At 42.3% G+C, this 21,244-nt stretch overlaps 1 protein-coding gene across 2 annotated transcripts in view; it reads right to left on the reverse strand.

The window, feature by feature from the left end:
• Positions 1–3,622: 3,622 nt before the first annotated feature.
• Positions 3,623–21,244, reverse strand: part of SBF2 (SET binding factor 2) — a 483,767-nt gene continuing 466,145 nt past the window's right edge. For both annotated transcript variants that reach the window (XM_047693703.1, XM_047693702.1), the window contains 8 exons: positions 16,521–16,647; positions 14,305–14,432; positions 12,401–12,634; positions 11,317–11,421; positions 9,467–9,660; positions 8,296–8,383; positions 6,418–6,549; positions 3,623–5,379 (listed from right to left, as the gene is read on the reverse strand). In XM_047693703.1, coding sequence (XP_047549659.1) covers positions 5,281–5,379; positions 6,418–6,549; positions 8,296–8,383; positions 9,467–9,660; positions 11,317–11,421; positions 12,401–12,634; positions 14,305–14,432; positions 16,521–16,647 — 1,107 coding nt within the window. In that variant the 3' untranslated portion in view covers positions 3,623–5,280. The remainder of the gene's footprint in view (positions 5,380–6,417; positions 6,550–8,295; positions 8,384–9,466; positions 9,661–11,316; positions 11,422–12,400; positions 12,635–14,304; positions 14,433–16,520; positions 16,648–21,244) is intronic.

Raw genomic sequence — 21,244 nt, forward strand, 5'->3', positions numbered from 1 at the left:
AAAAGCAGTGGAAATACCCGAGTTTTCCTGGCAGATGGCAAAGAAGAAATAAAAGAAGCTGGGCCAGAGTGGGGGTGCTGGAATGGATGTATTATGTAAGGCCAGTAAGGATGGAGGGGTAGGCAAGACGGCTCAACCCACAGAAAGTTGTGGAGAAGGCAGGTGGACCATGGTGTCTCTAGGTACAAAACAGGCAGCCTATAAGGTTCTGCTTCGTAAGTACAATGAAAAAAGCCCACAGGAATGGAGGTGCAGGAGGCAGGCTCAGTGTAAAGTCTTGGTCCCTTGCTCAGTTCCCAGACCTGAGCCAGTCTGAGGATCCGGAATCCGCAGTTCAAAGAGGGGCCAGGGGTGTAGAAGGAAGGACCCTGCAAAACTGCAGCAAGTATATATGGTGATTCCTGAGATTTTCTCCCAAAGGTCTATGGCCATTTATTTGGGTGACTGTTCACTAGAGACAAGGGACTAGTGGATACTGGAGTTCTAGTTCACATGAACCTATGAGACTCAAAGCATCATCATGGGCCCTTTCTTAGAGTGGGGCCCCTGGAGGTCAGGGAAAAGGGGAGTCACAGCTAAGGTCTGACTTGCAGTGGGCTCGCTGGGTCCACAAAGTTGCCCAGCAGTCCCTTGCACCTAAGTGCTCCATCAGAACTCATGTGCTCTGACAGCTGGAGTGACCCCCACATCAGGTCACACTGGCTTACTGGGTGGGAACAGTCATAGCAGAGAATGCCATGTGCAGACTTCTGAACCTGCTGCCTTCTCCCGGCTCCCTCGCCTTGCCCAAAGTAGTAAATGAAAACATCTCATCTCATACCAGGGGATATGGCAGAAAGTAATGCCACCATTAACAACTTAAAGGGCGAAGGGGTGGTGGTCCCTGCCGTTTCTCCTTTTAATTCACCTATTTGACCTCTGCATGAATCTGCTGGATTCCTGAGAAAGACTAGCTAGACTGCCTCTGGCTGAACCAAGGAGGAGCCCTGCTCACAGATGCTGTGCCAGACATGGGATCATTGCTAGAGCAGATTAATAAGGCCGTAGGTATGTGGTTTGCAGTCATTTGGTCAATGTGTTCTTTTCCATTCCAATTGGAAAAGAGGATTGGAAACAGTTCATATTCACATGGGATGGACAACAATATTCATTTACAGTTTGCCTCAGGGTTGTGTAAACTGCCTTGCCCTCTGTCTTAATGTCATGTCAAGAGATCAGGGTCATGTGGTCATCCCACAGAACATCACACTGATCCATTACATCAATGACCTTGTGCTGATCAGGCAGGATGAGTAAGAGGTATCCTGTGCTGAAGGCCATGGCTCAGTCACATGCACTCCAGAGTGTAGCATATAAAACCGATGAAGATTTAAGGAACTGCCACTTTAATGATGTTTTTAAGGGGTTCAGTGGCCAGCGAAAGAAAGTCAAGAATAAGAGAAATTATTGTATCCTCTATCCCTTGCCACTGTGAAGGAAGCACGGTGGATGGCAACTGTCTCTGGGTTTAGGGACAACACAGTGTTCTGGATGATGTGTAGGGCTGTCGGCTGCAGGCGGGTCCCATAGCAGGAGAAGGCTCTGCAACAGGGCCAGGCTACTGTGCTTGGAAGCTGGAGGTGTTGGGAATGTTGGCAGTGGGAAAGGGGAAAGATGTTCTATGGAGCTTACGGCAAGGCTCAGCGGGAAAGTCCCAAAGCAGGCCCCTCGGATGTGACAGCAGGGCCATGTTAAAAGCAACAGCGAATTACACACCATTTTGAGGAACAGTTTCTAGCATGTTACTAGAGACAGAACATTTGACCAAAGTACACCAAGAGGGAATCTGAAACTGTCCATTATGACTTGGGTTCTGTTGGATGCATCAAGTCATAAAAACGGATGGGCCTGGAAGCAGTCCGTAAGATGGAAATAACTACCTCTGGGATTGAGCCTGAGTAGGGCAAAGGGCAATGGGTAAACTGCATGGGGATACAGCATTAATAATTTTTTGGAATGATTACATGTTGAAATAATATTTTTTTATACTGCATTAAGTAAAAATATATTAAAAATAAGATGAAATGTTATTAAAATCAGTTCCATCTGTTTTTTGAAATTTTATTATTTTTTACTGTGTTATGCTAGTCACCATACAGTACACCATTAGTTTCTGATGTAGTGTTCCATGATTCATCATTTGCGTAAAACACCCAGTGCTCCATGCAGTACGTACCCTCCTTAATACCCATCGCTGGGCTCACCCATCTCCCCACACCCCCTTTCTAAAACCCTCCATTTGTTTCAAAGGGAAAAATGAAGGGGGAGAAATTGGAGTGGGAGACGATACATCTGCTTTTTTACTTTAAGAAATATACATTATACGGCTTGCTTTATGTATCTGACAGTGCTGCTCAAAGCCCTCTGTCTGCATCAATACTGCCTTATTCTTTGCTTAACCCATCGCTCCAGTGGCTGCTGCTGAAGGCATTTCCCAGTTATCACCCTGAGATGGTTCAGAAATTCTTTATGGGATGATGGGGTTACTTAATAACTCTTAAGAGAACTCCCAATGAAGTATCTAGAAATATCTATTTCTGTCGAGAAGCAAACATGCTGTGCCATTAGCAGTCTAAGCTCTAGCTCTGGAACAGAGGCTACTGGGCAGAGGGCTTTGGGAAGTGAGAAGAACGAACCTGGGCCAAAGGGCTTGGGAAGCCGGACCTGTACAATGTGCTCCTTTCAGGATCTGCATCTTTCCAGAGCCCAACCATAGAAAGGTTTGTCACAAGCGCCACAGGGGAGGGGTGGTGGCAGCTAAGCTCCTTACACAGTGCCAGGCCTTAATCTTTCTTCCTTGGAATCCAGTGTTCTTCCCCCCCTCATAGCTAAGACCTGAAGAACGAAGGGCATCCGGATATTCTTGTACTCAACCCCCAATCTCAGTAGTTTCCCTTGTGAGTGAATTTCAGTGACAAATCAGGGGCAGAATCCTGGGACCAGTGAAGCCTGAGAGCCCCTGCCTGGATCACCTGAGCCCTCCAGACTGAGGCAACCTGAAGGCTCCAAGGGCCCATTCTGCCTGGCTCAGAGTGGGATCCTGGATATCAAAAGACTGAGAGGTTCAGCCCTGGGGTGAGAACCCCAATTCTGTTGGCTCCATGTTGAGATGTAGCTAAGGTCCCCAAAGTAAACTCAAGGGTTCAACCAGGAGAAACGTTGCCCAGAACGGAAATCACCGATCCTTCATTTGTGCTGTTTCAATGATTTCCTGTAACAGAAAAGCCAGCCACCTGACTACAGTTCAGTTGTTCCTGCCTAAAATTCTCACTAACTGCCACATACCATACATAGGTGGTAAACCTGTGACCCAGAAGACGAAAAGGACTCCACCAATTTCACACAGCCATGAGAGGCACAGGGTGGGAAGAGTGGCTTCTGGTCTCTTACCTAAACTTGGCGGCTGTGTGTCTAGAGCCCAGAAGCTCACGCCAGCATGTCCAGTGCCTAGTGACCACCTAAGCAAGGCATGAAATGGGCTGTTCCACCCTTGAATTTTTAGTCTCATACATAAATCCTGGATGTTGCCTTCTGAGCGGTATGCACTACACAGTGAGTTTTATTTCACAGCAAATGAGGATGCTTTTTCTTAAGAAATAAATTTAATTCAAGGTGGTTAGTGACTGTAAGGCATGGAACACCTTTACGAAAGTTAAAAGAATCCAGTTATAAAAGAAGCACTGTGCACAGTCTCAAATAGCTGAAGGTACAATGGGCTCCATATTTTACAAAGTACAAAAATTATTTCATATACAAAGAAAAAATACAAATAATGTGCAAAAATCATTTTCACAGGTGGCAATTTATAAAATGAAAATGATAGAAAAATCCTTCATTCTTATTTTTCCCCAATTTCTTATATATTAACACAGTTCTATTTCCTAGTGTGTAGATAATTTTAAATTTGAAAATCTGATTTATTTGTAATCTACAAAGACAAAGTGGTTTTTTATCTTTTAAAAAGGGAACTATTTTCATGACTGAAATCTTATGCATGAATCAGTTAATTTTATATTAAATTATAAGTAGGCTATCTGAAAAACAAGGATATAGAAATCATATATACATATTTTTGAAATATTAGTTTGGTATTTAACATATTAACATTCCAAAATGACGCTCTAGCTACCTCTGACTCCAGCCGGCCACAGAGCCTGTGAGCAGGGATTTCGCTGCGGCCGCTGGCGGGGAACACACAGCAGTCCTCAGATCTTCAGCTGAACAAAGACAATATTATCAAAAGTAAAGAAAATCTACCGACCATGCTTACTCTTCATGTGCATAAGTGCTGTTTGGGCACCTGATCAAGCCACCGTGTGACTGCTGTCTACACAGCCTGTCACAGGTGTGCTGTGCTCATGGACAGCTGGCTTCTGTCTTTCCAACATCTTCACTTCATTAAGAGTTCAGTGCAAGGGTTTATTTTGTGAGTTAGTGCATTCGGCTTTTTGCATGTTATTTTGTGTAAGAAGCTGTCAGGGAGCAGAAGAATACATAGGAACACAAAGTCCTGGATCCTCAGGGCACCTTTGGCCTAGAAAATTCAGTGTTTTGGAGGCAATATTTTCCTGCATTGGCCTGGTCATTGTTGCATCATTCCCTGCCATCTTTTTCCTTCAGGAGAATCCTCTGTGTGCCCCCTTTGCCTGCCACTGAGCACTGAGGTTCTTGTGTGATCCCCAGTGGCCAAGCAGGGGTTATGGAAGCACCTTTAGGCAGCACCAGAGAACTGAGCATCTCTAAGGTCAGGCAGTAAGAGTAGGAACTATTCTGCTGGGAAACCTGTTCCAGACAGAATGTAAGATCATCTTGGACAGTTTTGATTTTTGCTTGTCAGAAAGCTCTCCAAGGAAATTATGACCTTGGTAACAAAAAGGATCTAGTTTCATCAAGAAGGAGTCAAGTAAATGGTAGCCATTTTGCTAGGGGATGGATGACAGTTGGCTCAGGAAGCATTCTTCTGGTCCCTAACCACTAAGACCCTGTTAGAACGACCTAGTGCAAGACACAGGGAGTGCCTGGGGCTCTTGGCCAGCCCTCTGGGATGCATTCAATCAGGCTAAGCAGATATAGCAACTGCTCAAAGAGGGCACTGGGTAAGACCGGGCAGGAGAACTTCAGGCCAGGGATGACTCTTTAGAATCAAACAGGAAGCTGTCAGCTCCTCAAGGATTCATGCACTTTGTTCTATCTGACAGCTTGAGTCCTTCCTCCCTCTTCTGCTTGGGTTGACCAGGGACATCAGGCATCAGAGATACAGCTCTGAATCCTGTCCATCCACTGCTGGGCACTCTGTCCATCCTGGGCACAGAAGTTATACACACGTTTGCTGGTCTTGAGCTACAAAACCGAAAGACAAGAAGCACAGATGAAGGGCAGGCCTGTTCTATGGCTTTGGGCAAGTGTGCGAATCAATCCCAGTGAACTCCCCTTCCTGTGCCACCCCAGAACCTCTATGTTCTCTCTCCCCTCCACTACCATACTGTCATTGCCTTGACGGTCACTTTGTGTTTTTGGTCCCCAGAGTCACTGAAGATATTAATAGAAGGGCACTGGCAGAAAAGGAGACATGCTAGGAGAGTCTAACTTTGCATTTTCCTGGGGCCTTCCTTGACTAAGAAGGAGGGTCAGGAAGGGCTGCAGAGTCTCTGGCCTCTCGCATGCACTGCACAGATGCAGCAAAGGTGCCACGGAAGCTTCCTGTGCTCCTCTGTGAAACCTGAGAATCATCCACACCATGAGCAAGTTGCCTTTCCTGTCCTCTTTCCATCCCTTTCTCTAAGGCTTCAGCTGGGGCCACCCTGGAAGCCCAGACTCAGAGAAATGGCTTCATAGCCAGAACAGAGCCCTCGAGTATGACTGTGCTCTTTATGAAGCCCTGCTTGGCTATGGAAACTAGGTAAGAACCCCATCGTGTGGCCCATAAAATGCCCCAAGGCTCACCAAGGGCTGCTGAAGATGTTAGGGCAAACAGTGATCATGTGTGACTATGGACAATTTTTATGGATGGTCAAGCATGAAGAGTGCTGGATCCAAAGGGAAGTAGCATCTGTTCTTGACAGTAGCTGGTGAGTAAAATAACTAACAATATTTAACAGGGAATTCATTTTCCTCCATATGTGGCTGGATACCTGCTGAAGAAGTCCTTTGTGCAAAGTAATATGCAGCCTTTTTGAGACATCTGAACAGCCGGGAGAGGTCAGATTTGGGCATTGAGTGCAGAATTCAAATTCTGTAGCAATTCCCATAGCCAGGGGGTCTGCAACCTATCTGCTGTCTCCATCAATTGGTCTGAGGCCCCATAATTCTTGTAGATGGATGGATTGTAAGGAGTCATGTACAGATAGAGTGAGAAAAAGACAAGTAAGATCAACTTACATCAAAGAAAGCCTTGTCACTCGTGTGCTTTGGGGCTCCCATGCTGGGGCCAGCAGGGATGACCATTTCTACTTCAGCCAGATCAATGTGGCCTTTACAGTTTGTGTCCTCACCTGAGTCATAGTATCGCAGCTGGAACCAAAAGGATACAGATGGGATATAAGACACACAGAAAGGGAAAATGGCATGGCTTTTCAAAATGTATTTGAATACCTTCCTCTGTATCTGGCTAACCTATGCCTAAAAGAATAAATAAGAAAATAAAAACACTGCTTGCTTCTTGGTGGCTGACAGAAAGGAGGAAAAAGACTTATATTTTTTTGAATTTTGAATGGATAAAAATATTACATATTAAAAATAAAATTAAATGTCAACTAATAATTGTAAAAAATATATGTAACATATAAAAAAGAGGTTGTTTAGAATATGTACAGAATTCCTAGAAATTGGTAAGAAAAAGATAAATATAAAAAGCTCAATGGGCAAGTCACAGAAGAAATACAAATGACTTATAAACATCTGAAAAGATGCGCAACCTCGGTGATGTAAAAGGTAATGTAATCAGTAAGATTTCACTTTTCACTTCGATTAAGAAATATTAAAAATGGATGATAATATTCAGGTTGATTGTAAGGCACTAAGTATTCTCAAACATTGTTAGTGGGGATATAATTTGTTAGAAATCTTTTGGACTAAATTTGGCAACAGCAACTCAAATTTAAAATGTTTATGCCTATTGATATGTCCTTCTCACCTCGGCAGAAACACTCCCACAAGCATGCAGAGACACAGAGAAAGAGGTTTCCTTCAGCTCTATTTTTATTAGCTAAAAACGGAAGAGATGTATCTGTCTTTCAGTGGGGGTGTCTGTTAATTAAATGATGGTTAGTTAATTATGTCAGTAATATGAAATACTATAACTTTTCAAAAATGATAAGGAAGATCTTTATGAACTGGTAGGAAAATATGTTCAATTATATTATATAAAAATATAAGTTGCCAAGTTACAGCACGTAGATATAAAATGATTTTTGAAAAACTAGCTCAACATTTGATTGAGTGGTTATTATGTGCCAGGACTGGGTATCACTCTGTAACTTATACAGCACAGAAGTGTCTAGTGCCTCTGTCACTACAGCCTGGCCTCATACTTACCTCTGTTTCTCCAGTCAGGCATGGGTAAAAGTAGGTCGAAAATGGAAAACTGTACGTTTTGTGTTCGACAAATCCAAAAGTTGGTAAGAATGCAAGTATAATTTGGTGTAATTATAAATAACAGAAAAATTATGACATTGTCCTGTGTTATATTTAATGGTTTAATGGAACTTGTCTCCACAGCGTATTCTTTATGATTTCAGAGACATTGTTATGTTAAAGTACAACCTCCCCTAAAGGGCTTCCATTGCATATTTGTAAATAAATTCTCTATATTCTTCCACAAAGATTCTGTAACTTTTATGAAATGCCCTGAGCAGAGGGAAATGTGGTCCCCACCTAAGATCTTTATGTGGAAATGGTCTTCTAGGCGTAGGTCCTACAGAACACTGTATAGGGGTACCAGTTTGTATCTTTCTCAACAGCCTTTATTTTTTATTTTATTTTATACATCTTATCTTAAAGTAGGCCCCATGTCCAGCATGGAGCTCAACGTGGGGCTTAAACTCACAACCCTGAGATAAAGACCTGAGTGAGATCAAGAGCTGATACTTAACTAAGTCATCCAAGTGCCCCTCAAAAGACTCCATTTTAGAGATGAATGTGTTGAGAAACAAAATGGGTTCTCTGCCTCCAGGCTGACTGGTCAGTTCTAAGGTAGAATGAGGCCACAGTCTAGCCTAGAGAGAAGTGATTTTTTGTAGGCTTTGACAGTATTATTACCTGATGTTTTGTTACATCCAACACAAACCAACGGGGTTTCCAACCTTTCAGCAGAGCCCCTCTTTTGTAAAGCGTTCCCTCGAAGGACCTAGAAGAAATGATGACAGGTCAGTTAATTTTGGTTTTTCATTTAAAAAGTGCTATGAAGGGCGCCTGGGTGGCTCAGTGGGTTAAGCCGCTGCCTTCGGCTCAGGTCATGATCTCAGGGTCCTGGGATCGAGTCCCGCATCGGGTTCTCTGCTCGGCGGAGATCCTGCTTCACCCCCCCTCTCTCTGCCTGCCTCTCCATCTACTTGTGATCTCTCTCTGTCAAATAAATAAATAAAATCTTAAAAAAAAAAAAAAAGTGCTATGAAGGGGATGTCTGTTGTTTTTGTCAAGCCTTTCTTTCCCTTGGTAGTCCAAAAAAGCCAATCAGAATTCTCTCCAGAATCTTTTTTACTAGACCTTTGGGGGAAAGACTGCTTCTTTCTGCTGGAATTACCAAACTTGTAAGGTTTGGAGCTCTCAATAGCCATCTTTTGTGCCATGTTGGGAATGATGCAACCACTAGAGGAAAACAGAGCTAGCAAATGAACAGAAGCCTGAAGAAAACTGTGAGAAACTGACACATCCTTGGCCTTCCCAGTGTCTGTGAGTAAATGCCTTTAAAAAAAAAAAAAAAAAAAAAAAAAAAAGATTATTTATTTATTTATTTATTTGACAGAGATCACAAGTAGGCAAGTAGGCAGAGGCGCAGGCAGAGAGAGAGAGGTGGGGGGAGGGAAGCAGGCTCCCCGCTGAGCAGGCAGCCCTATGTAGGGCTTGATCCCAGGACCCTGGGATCATGACCTGAGCCAAAGGCAGAGGCTTTAACCCACTGAGCCACCCAGGTGCGCCAGTAAATTCCTTTTTGCTCAAGCTAGCGTGAGCTGAACTTCTGATGTCTGCCACTGAAAAAGTGCTGACTAACACATACTCTCTCAAACGATCTGACAGGCATGAGATAATAATAACCAGGACTCAACCACAAATCACCATAACCTCTTGGCGTTATTTTAGTTGTAATTTTGACTTCTCCTCTTCAAAGAGCCATCTGACACATTTACAACAGAAACGAAGAATGAAAGCAAATCCATCTCAAGGTTACAGAAGGCTGTTCTGCCCAGGCCCAGCAGCTCAGCACGCCCACCTGTTCTCGTCATTCCTGGACGCGTACTGGCTGTACAGCGTGGCTGCTCTGCGGTCCACGCCATTAGACGGGGAGACACCGGCTCTGTGCTCCTGGCCCACACTGCTGTCTGGGAGGTGCAGCAGAGACCTCTTCTGACAGGAGGTCAGGTTGGTAGACACAATTCCTGGGGAGCCTGAGGGGTGTCTCTGCAGCTGAAAAAGAACCATACTTTGATAAAAAAAAAATAACCCCCCCCAAACTGTAAGATGATAAATTTGCATTTTAAATTAAAGAAAAAAAAGAGCTAGGAAAGCCTTATAAAGATTTTATTGAGCAACTCATCCAGTAATTTCATTTAAAAAAATGTATCTCTAGGAGAAAAATGAATAACTCAAGGAGCAATTAAAAAATACACATACAAAGATGTTTATCCTGAAGTTGTTTATGATAATAAAAAACCAGAAACAATGAAAATGTGTATCATTAGGGAACTGGTTAAAAAAATGGTATTTCCGTAGAGTGGAATTCTAGACAGCCAATAGAACTGCTGTGCTGACATATGTAAATGACAAATGGAAGGTCATGTATGCCTCATATATATTTTTAAAAGATCTTATTTATTTATTTATCAGAGAGAGAGAGAGCACAAGCAGGGGGAACGGCAGAGGGAGAGGGAGAAGCAGACTCCCTGCTAAGCAGGGAGCCCAATGCAGGACCACAGCCCAGGATGCTGGGATTGTGACCTGAGCTGAAGGCAGATGCTTACCTACTGAGCCACCCAGGCGCTCCAGAAAGCTGGTTTTAAAATAGTATGCATAGTAAATCCCTTTCTATGTGTGTTTAGAATGATACAATAAGTTTGACAGCTCGCAATTTATTTCTAGGCTATAAATTGTAGGTGATTTTTATCCTTTGCTTATAACTATCTGTGTATTATCTTACTTAAAAGGATAAATATGTCTCTCATAATCAGAAAAAATGTCAAGAAATGGTTTTATTCTTCTGAGCATTGAAGAATAATGCTTCTGAGAATTAAAGTCAGACACCACCTGCCTGTGGCCTGACAACAGTTCCCTGAGTTGCCATCTGAAGGCAAGAGTGAGTGCCTGGAGGACCCCTTCTAGCATGCTAGAGGCTTTCTTCTGTGCCCCACTCTCCCTGTCCCTCTGTGACATGTGAAGTCCTTTTTAGAACACCCACAGCCGTCCTGACCTCCCTTCCGTTGCATCTGGAGCCAGTCTGAAGTGGGTTTGATGGTGGCTGTATCCAATATGAGGTGTGTGATCTCTGTGCCTATCCCCTCGCATGTGAGCAGGGATGCCACCCCTCCCTGTGGGCTGCAGAGGACACTAAAGTGTGGGTGGGGCTCAGCACGGTCTCTTGCACCTATTCCATGCCTGACAGAAGTTGAAGTCAAAAACAGAAGAGGGGCTGTGAAAAGCAGAAAACAGTGTGTGTTTTTAAAATATTGTTATGATAAATGTTTCTTAATTCAGAAAAAGAAAAGGGGGTGTGAGCAAGAGAAAGTAGCATAATTTGTCTTTTAAAAATATTTTCTTTTCTCTGGCTATTTCTCTGAAGGAAAGATGGTCCTGGGGTTCCCCTCCCCATTCATGTGGTAGAAAATCAGCTGAAACCACAGAGGCGCAGATAGAAAAGAACCCAGTAATTTTCCCTGGATACGGGGCCCTGAAACACAAGTCTTATGTCACTGTGGTAAAGTGAGACACTCAGGAAGTATTCAGTCACTTGGAACCTTCTGCCCTGGACCTCCAGGGCACGACTCCACCCTCTGGCCATAGGCCCCACCTGACCTAGCACGCTCAGAAAGCTCAGAAGTAGCTCCTCACAGGATTTTAGCAACTCACACGGTCTGCTCTGGGTTCTTCCTTAAGGTCCACTGTTACTCTTTCCCACAGCTGCTGCCACTTCTCAGGGGTTTGGTTCAATTTATGCTCCAATTTTTCAATTTCCTGTGAAGTAATTAAAAGGAGTTTTCTGACACTAAGAATTTCATAGAAATCAGAATGTGTCCCCAGAGCCAAATCTCCTTTGTACCGGGCCTGATAAACACCATGGCCAGAAGGCAGAGAAAGTTGGTGGCCTCAGAGGTCTCTCAAGGCAGGAACAGGGGTGGGAGCTCTAGCTGGTGTGACGTACTGTGGCAAAGGTACACCTTCACCTCTGGCCACCCTGCAGGAAATCTGATGGCCACAGTAAAAGGTCAAGCATTGGGCTGGTGTCCAAACCTTAATAGCAAGGTGGAGGTCTGTTCTTGACAGAGGAACCCCCATCTCTGATGATTTAAAACCGGATGTGGAAAAAATGAGCCAAGAACTGCCCAAGAACGGAACTTCCTTTGGCGAGGGATGCCAGTGAGCAGAGCAGCTGCCCTGTGACAGCACCTTCCCTGCAGCACACCTATGCCCCACTGGTCACAAGAAGGGACAAAGACTCTTCAGGAACTGTTTTGTCCAGATCAGGGCTCAAACACTTTCCTCCGGGCTGCTGCTCTCATCAGGGTGGCTACTGCTGGGACTGTTTCACTCCAGAATATTCCCTGGAGAAGATGGTTGGCAGCACGCCCACCAGGCCATCAACTACCCACACTTCTGACCAGAGGAAGCAAAGCACCCACAAAAGCCATAACCCAGGACTGACTCAGGCTGCTGGGCAGCTAAAACAGCTGGGAAGCTGCAAATTGCTCCATTTGCTTGATTGCTTCCTCATAATGCTGGAAAACTTACTTTTTTTACTCTTTTCCAGTAGTTGAGTCTGATCCCCTGCTACTGCTGGGGAGCTAATTCGGTTTCCTCACCCTCCTGGGGTGCCACGTAGAACACTAGCCCAGAGGGAGGAGAGCCATGTCTGGAAGTCTGAGAGCCAGTTTTAACTTAACCTCGTTCCTGAGGCCTCAGGTGTCCTACATGCATGTCTCCGGGCCTGACTTACACCGAAGAGGCTGGTGAGTGCATCAGGCTGAGCACAGCCGACATCGTCATAGCATGGCCACACCGTTCTCCTTTGGCTCTGGGGCCCAGCTCCTCCCGCCGCTTCAGAATCCTCACAGGGGAATTGCTTGGGAGTCAGCATCATCCAGTCATATGAAGGCCCTGTGGAAAGGGTTTCCTCTATGTAGTAATCCCACTTCTTGAGGCTGGAGACATTTACATTGGGCTTCAGGGCCTGTTCAAAGAGAATTCTGAAATATAGTTTCATCTTGACCTCAAAGTACCTCAAGTGCACAGGCAGTCTGGCCCCTAACATCTGCAGGGTCTAGGGCAAGAGCATGAATGGATGTTCAATACCATATTCTAAATATTTAAATGTTATACATCAAGATAAACTATTAGGGGCACCTGGGTGGCTCAGTGGGTTAAAGCCTCTGCCTTTAGCTCAGGTCATGATCCCAGGGTCCTGGGATCGAGCCCCACATCGGGCTCTCTGCTCAGCGGGGAGTCTGCTTCCCCGCCCCCCGCCTGCCTCTCTGCCTATTTGTGATCTGTCTGTCAAATAAATAAATAAAATCTTAAAAAAAAAAGATAAACTATTAAATAAAATATGTCTCTCCTCCTACCTTGATAAATAAAACTTCCTAATGACCTGCAAGACCACGCTCAAAATGAGAGAGCTTGGATTCCTTAGAATTCTACACCAGACAGTGATAGCACTGGAGAAGCTGGGCCCAGCAACCAGACTCCTTGGCCTAAGTCCCTGCTCCTCTCACTCTGGCTCGGTCCTATATTGTGAGGGTCTTTTATGAATGTGTATATATACTCCAACCCACAAGGCTAAACCCTGTTTACTCCCTGCCAAACAGCTATTTCTTAGGCACGCTTGGCACTGAATGAAGGGCACATGAACTGGCTCAGGAGACAGACTGGAAGTAGCCTCGTTAGTAACTTGGATTTGGGTAAGAAATTTTGGGGTAACAGAGCATGGTTTAGATAAAGAAGGAGTATCTAAGCACAAACACTTGGGGTTTTTGTGTTCTGCATCTTATGAGGAAGGGGTTGCTGGAGAAGGGCCAGAGTGGGGTCCTAAGTATGGAGCCAAGGACAAGGGCCTTCTTGCCCCTGAGGAAGGTGGTCCTGCTCATCACACCAGTCTGTCCCATCCCAGAGCTTACTTCATACAGATGTGCATCACACAGCATGGTTGCCCCTGAGATGTCATGCTTCTTGGGCTGGGCTCCAAACATCCCTGCTTCCCATGGCTTTGGTATAAGTGGACTTTAAAGAAATCTTTCCCAAAGTATTTTAGACTTTTTTTTTTTTTTTTTTTAGCTTAGATAACCAGTTGCGGTTTCAAGTTTTGTTTGGTCTTTCATCCTGTGGAAAGTTGCCTTGCTTTGACTTTCTTTAAGTTACCCTTTCTAGATTTGGGGGTCTAAGCTCCTAATTTTTATGGTCAAGAATATGAAGAACAGTTTCCATTCCATCATAACCCAAACCCATGGTGTATCAAACTTTTAAATAGCTTCTGGTATTTTCAATAGCTTCCTAGTCCAATGTTTATAAAAAGCTTAAACAGCTTATATATACTTAAAAGTAACAAAAAACACGGAGGACGTGGGGAGATGGAGAGGAGAAGGGAGTTGAGGGAAATTGGAGGGGGAGATGAACCATGAGAGACAATGGACTCTGAAAAACAATCTGAGGGTTTTGAAGGGGTGGGGGGTTGGAGGTTGGGGAAGCCTGGTGGTGGGTATTATGGAGGGCACGTATTGCATGGAGCACTGGGTGTGGTGCATAAACAATGAATTCTGTTACACTGAAAAGAAATTTTTAAAAAAGTAAGGAAAACTTTAACACTAAACATTCAGAAAATGAAAAATAAATACTTTCTTACTATACCTCTATTTCTACTGGTGAATATAAATAATTAAAGAAAATGGGACTCCTCTTGTGCATTCTATCGATACACTCCCAAATACAAATTCCTTTTTTGGCATGCTTGTCTCCTTTATCATCAAACAAAGTTCCTGTAAATTAAAAAAAAAACAACACAAACAAACCCAATATACAAAAGTCAAATAAATCAACAGTTTGCCTAAAACTCTGATGCATGTAGCAGATGAAAAGTGAACTCTATCTTATGGCTCTCAAAACAGCAATGTATGTGCAGAAACCTTAGGAGGTCACTGCAAAGCTAAGGACAGGAATGAACTTACTGCTATAGGGAAACAAACCCAAATGGAAGGAAAACATCTGATAAGGTTTTCCTAAGTATTTAGCAGCACATCATGACCTTCTTTTAATCCACATCCTATGTCTATATCTAGATTCAAAGAGCTCCAGGCCAGGCGTCATTCTACACAATTTTCAGGAGAAAAGGGAAGGACTTCAAGTTGATGTGATGAAGTTCGGTTAAAAACATAATTTTAGGTTTCTTTTTCCAGTTGTCAGCTGTTCATTATGAAGCTGTTTAAAGTTTCTTCTTGTTTAAATAGTTTATGTATACTGCAAATCGTGGTCATGAAGACGTTGGATGATAGAAGGGTGTGGTCTGTATCTTTGGGTGACTTAACAAAAGCCAAAGGTGGGGGGGTGCTTCAGGCTTTCTCTGATCTTATTCTATACCTATCAAACCCTCAATCTGCCACTCATATAAGCTCACTTTGGTTTTAACAGAGAAGATGTGTAAGGGTGAGGAAGAAGGGTACTTCTTCAAAGGGCCAGGAAGGGTGTCTCTCTTACAAGTGCTGTCTTGCTTTGAATGAAATGACACAGTCGAAAGTCAACAAGCATTTTACCAGTTGATCAGAAAAGATGTTTCAAGCCCAAGGCTGCACGAAATCCTACAAGAGGCCTCCAAGACTAATTATTGTTTCTTGTCTAACTTTTACCTGCAGAGCCCAGTATGGTAGCTCTCAACCCTGGCCACACATCAGAAAAATCAAGGGCTTTAAAAAATCCCAGTGCTTATTAGGTCTTGCTTCGGACCACTTAAATCAGAATCTCTGAGGATGGGTCCCAGATACTAGTCATTTTAACAGCTCTCTAAGGGACTCCAACGTCCAATGTAATCAGTTCTCCTTACTGTCTTTCCAACACACAGTGTTTAAGAAATTAGTTTCTGATTATGACGTGTGGAATGACAATTCTATGAGTCAAAAAAGATCTGGAGTATAAATAAGAACCAGTGCTGTCTCCTTTACCAAAAGTATGAAGCACCCTACTAGACCACCTAATAACATCACTGGAACTGTAACATTTTCAGATTTCATTTTTTAAATTGAGGACATCAGTAAATATTTTTAGCCAGTGAAGAGTTCTCTTTATGAATATCCAGGTACATATATTGGAAATAGCTACTTTTTTTTCTTAACAAGATCCTGTATATCATCCCTTCCCTTCTCCCTAAAACAACAATGAATGTAAGAATGTAAAATCCCTGTGGGGAATGTTTTCATAGAGGCTAACTTTCAAAATCTACTCTTTACAAGTATTACTACTATTAAAAATTATAATAATGATGGGGATATCTAAAATTCAATGAATGATTATTAAAAGCTAAAAACTGTGCTAAGAAATTTATAACTATTTCCTCGTGTGATCATCATGGCCAAAGGGGTAGGTGCTATTATTGTCATCATTTTTAGAGATGAGGACACTGAGGAAACTCAGAAAGGCACCTAACTTGTCCAAAGTGCTCAGCTGGTACTGGAAATACTGGAACTGAACCCTGATCTATTTGCTCCGGAGCCCATGGCCTTTCCTGCTATTCACACTGCCTCCAAGAGCAGGAGCTTTCCCTACTACAGTGAATATACCAGGGATGGAAAAACTAAGTAAAATGTTCTCTTTAAACAGTGATACCACTTTGAGATGTTAAAATGGTAAGCAGATTTCACCTTTGCTATAGGGATGACCACTTGTAGTCCTTAAGAGTTAGCACAGCACATAACCTGAGAATTTGGGCACTCACTCATATCTATTCTACTTTTATAGTTCAGGGTAAAACCCTAAAATGACCTTGCCACACTTGGGGGTAGTATGTTACTAGAAATTTTAATTAAAAACACACAAAACTAACAAAAAAGATGGAACAAGGGAGTGCAAACACATACCATGCTCTAATCTTTCATAGTCTGAATCCAGGAGAAATGTTTTAAAGCGATTAGACACATAGTGGAAAGCCAAGAACTTTAAGTAATAGAGATTGAATTCAAACTCCGTTGGATATTGGTTGTGAACCTGAAACACACATGACAAAGAAAAGAGTAAAAATCAAACTTAACAAAAACTGGATGCTATGCCACTGAATAGTGACCTGAAATCTGTGGGAGACCATATGGTCAATCAACTGAGCCCCTACCATGAGTGGAGGTGGGAAGGGAACCAGGCATTCTCAGTGCCTACTACATGCTAGACACCATGCTAGGGATTTTTATAAACATAATTTCATTTAATCTCCATAACAACATTATAAAATAGGCATTACTCTTTCCTGGCTTTATTGAGATATGACTGACATATAACATGGTCAATTTACGGTATACAATGTGATGACTTGATACACATTATCTATTACGAAATGATTACCACAATAGGATTAGTTAACACCTCTATCCCCTCACATAAATTCATAAGCTTCTTTCTTAGTGAGAACATTTAACATCCCGTCTCTTAGCAACTTTCAAGTAAATAATACAGAATTGTTAACTACAGTCATCAAGCTGTACATTGGGTTCCCAGAACTTATTCTTCTTACAACTAGAAGTTTGTACCCCTTGACCGGTATCTCCACATTTCCTCCAACCCCCAGCCTCTGGCAACCAACATTTTACTGTCTCTATGAGTTTGGCTTTTTTAGATTCCACATATAAATGAGATCGTACTGAATTTATTCTTCTCTGAATTATTTCACTTAGCATAATGCCCTCAAGGTCCAGCCACATTGTTGCAAATGGCAAGATTTCCTTTTTTTTTTTTTTCTCTCATGGCTGAATAATATTCCATTGTGTGTGTGTGTATAAAACATTTTTTGTCCATCTACAGAGGGTCACTTAGGTTGTTTCTATATGTTGGCTAGTGTGAAGAATGTTGCAGTGAATACAGGAGTATAGGTATCTCCTTGAGATACCAAATTCACTCCCTTGGATTCGTACCCAGAAGTGGGATTTCTGGATCATAAGGTCATTCCGTTTTCATATTTTTGAGGAACTACTTTTCCAGTGGCTACACTAATCTACATTCCCACCAACTATGCACAAGGGCTCCCTTTTCTCTATATCTTGCCAATACTTGTTACCTCTTGTCTTCATGATTCTAGCCATCCTAATAGATGTGTGGTGATATCTCGTTGTGGTTTTGATTATGCATTTTCCTGATATTAGTGATGTTGAACACTTTCTCATAATACTCATTGGCTGTCTGTATGTCTTCTTTGGAAAAATCCCTATTCAGAGCCTCTGAAGATAAGCATTATAATTCCCACACCCCTCCTCATTTAGAAACAAAGAAGCTGAGGATGAGTAAGATTAAGTAATTTCCCAAGGTCATTTGACAGTAACCAGTGAGACCAAAATTGAACCCAAGGTTTGTGCCTCATTCACTGCTTTATACTGTGCTAGGTTCTCGACAGACATACATTACCATAAGTTATAACTTGCTTTTCAGGTACTTGTGGTATATAGTAGTGTGTAATAAAACAAAAGTTGTACAGAGAAGTTTGGTAGAGAAAGGAATGAGAAGAGGAGATGGTGGTTTAGAGTACAGCAAGAGATCTTTTCAGGACAAAAGAAATATATGGCTGTCTGAAGACAATGCAGGAGAAGCCAGTAGAGAGAGAACAAATTGTGGCAAAAGATCTGATAACTAAGAGAGCAAGGCCTGTGAAAGCAAGAATGAATGAGGCTAATGGCTCAGATATAGGGAATAGCTTGGAAATGAGAAGGGATAGAAGAGTAGATTAGAAGAAAGAGATGTTCAAGTGCCAAAGGAAAGGGGAAGAGCTTATGCCTTTTAACTTAATTTGTGATCATTAAGTTAGGCAGTGAGGTCACTGGATGTAGGAATAAGGATGAAGGCATGATATGGGAGAGTAGGAGCAAGGCAGAGCTTGGAACGGTCACTGAGCTACAGCGTACTTTAGACAAGCTGTATGCAGACTCCGTGGAGCCTTCTTATGTTCACAGAAGGTGGCTGATGACCTTGTGACACTCCATTCCACCTTGCAATCCCACCTGTATATTGCTCAATCTCTCATGACCATTAGAGAATTCTGTTTGGTTGAGATAAGTTCCAATCACAATTATATTTGCTTAAAAGCTGTTTCAAATGAACATGTTAGGCAGGCTGTCTAGAAGCCAGCTTTTCTCTCCATGTTTAATTTGGCAATGTAGGCCTACATTTGGTCAGCCAAAGTGAGCAGGCATGTGTGTAATATGTTGATGTTACTGCCTAATAGATCAGTGAGAATTTAAAGTCATGAACTGGGTATCATTGATTTATCAAAGTTTATCATCTGGTTAGAAACCTAGTTTTCTGTGATTAAAGGTTTTTTTCTCCCTACAACATTTTCTTATTGACTTTTAAAATGAACTAAAATTTTAGCTCATAAGTAATTAAAATAAAATGGATTTTAGGAAAACATATTAAGAGAGAGTGACTTTCATTCAGTGGGCTTGTATATTGCGGAGCTGCTTCCCTGATCTCAGCCAATTTCTGTTGCATCAGATCTCCATAAGACAGGACAGCTTTCCATGGGACAACTGTGACATGGCCCTGAATAGCCAGGTGGTGTGTTCTGTGTGTTCTGAAACCCTATCTCAGGGTTTGAGAACTGCACGCACTCTAGCCTGAGCTCCTGGTTTGGAATCAATGGCACCACTGCAACAGCCAGTGTTGATAGAGAGGGGTGACTCAGATTGTGGCTGGTAGGACAGAAGGAGACAGACCCAGGATGGAACTTGGTTCCTCTCCATCTGAGAGTCTCAGGGAGGAGGAATCTGCATGTGCTCAAGAAGAGTGAGCTCCAAGAACAACTTTGCCCCAACAGACGTTGGAATAAACCTTGTTAGTCACAGGGGAAGAAAAGTTTAGGGCTATTTCTATGGACCCAGTCCATAACAGGTTCTAAAAACTTTTAAAAAAAACTTTTATTAAACAAAGCTCCAAATAACAAAACTGTTCTCTCAATGACCACTCTCCATAGAAACCACTGCCTCATACATATCTGTATCTTTCCTTGATTATTCTGACACTTTATGTGCTTAAGTATATGATTTTGAAGACCCATTTATGAGGTAAAGTAGAATGGAAATGATAATGAATATGACCTTAAGTTGAACTTACAGGCATTTCAGGGAGATCATATGCTAGGACTAGAAGCAAAACTCCTCTACAAGTGGAAAAATACTTTCATAGCCCGCTATACTGAGTGACTGGGCCTTACCACAAATCCTGGAGCCTACAATTATGTTAGAAAGGTTAGATACTTCTCAAGGCCACTGGCACTCACCCTGCTTGAACTGTAATTGGTGCTTAGATAGCATCATGGTGTCAGTACTTGGGGGCACTGTGTGTGTGTCTGTGTGTCTGCATGCCACAAGGGCACCTGCTGGCTCTAACTGCTTGAGGTCAAAAAACAATCTGCCCCTAAACTGGGGTTAATTATCAGGTCTACTGGAAGTAGAAAAGAAGATATAAGCATTTTTTTTTTAATTCTTTAGCCACAATTTAAGAAAAAAAAAATCAGACTGACCTGACCTGAATGCTGGGTTGATTAATATGTAGAAAGCCACATTTGGAATCTGACATTAAGAAACATGGGAAAAATACCTATTTAGATCCTCTGCCCATATATATATATTTTTAATCACTGAGTTGTAGGAGTTCTTTATATATTGTGGATACTAAGCCCTTAACAGATAGATGATTTGCAAGTATCATCTCCCATTCAGTAGATTGCCCTTTCATTCTGATGTTTCCTTCATGTGCAGAAGCTTTTTGGTTTGATGTAGTCCCATTTGTTTATTTTTGCTTTTACTTCCCATGCCTTTGGAATCTTCTAGGAATTTTATAGTTTTGGGTCTTACATTCAAGTCTTTAATCCATTTTGAGTTAATTTTTGTGTATGGTGTAAGATAGTGGTCTAGTCTAGTTTCATTCTTTTGCATGTAGCTGCCCAGTTTTTCCATTTATTAAAGATTGTCCTTTCTCCATTTTATGTTCTTGGCTCCTTTGTTGTAAATTAATTGTCCATATATGTGTGGGTTTACTTCTGGGCTCTCAATTCTGTTTTCTGAAATGTCTTCTTACCATAATGAGAGACAAAGACCTGACTGTATTTGCATGACAAAATATGGTGCTTAGATTCCCAGTAAAAAAGAAAAATTATACTTTCTCCATTTAGTCCTATCTCCCAAGGACTCAGTTTGTCTACTTCATTGGCATTTTTTCCTCTTTGTCAATGAGACACCTAGATTCTTCTGCTATAAAATACCACAGTGGTCTCCAAAAAAGCACAATCCACATGCTTCCTTCCCCTTCTGTTAAGTATTGTTTTGTCGTTTTAGTATTTTTATTTTTTGTTTTAATTTTTTATTTTTATTTTATTTTTTTGAAGATTTTGTTTTTGCATGTACATGCATGAGAGAGAGAGAGAGAGAGAGAGAGAAAACAAGTGAGTATGCATGCATAGAAGCAGGGGTAGTGAGGGTTGTAGGGGAGGGGCAGAGGGAGAGGGAGAAGTAGACTCCACTGTGAATAGGGAGCGCAATGCGGGGCTCAACCCCAGGACCCTGGGATCATGACCTGAGCTGAAGGCAGATGCTTAACAACTGAATCA

This window comes from Lutra lutra, chromosome 10, assembly GCF_902655055.1.
Source record: "Lutra lutra chromosome 10, mLutLut1.2, whole genome shotgun sequence".
NCBI classification, from domain to species: Eukaryota; Metazoa; Chordata; class Mammalia; order Carnivora; family Mustelidae; genus Lutra; species Lutra lutra.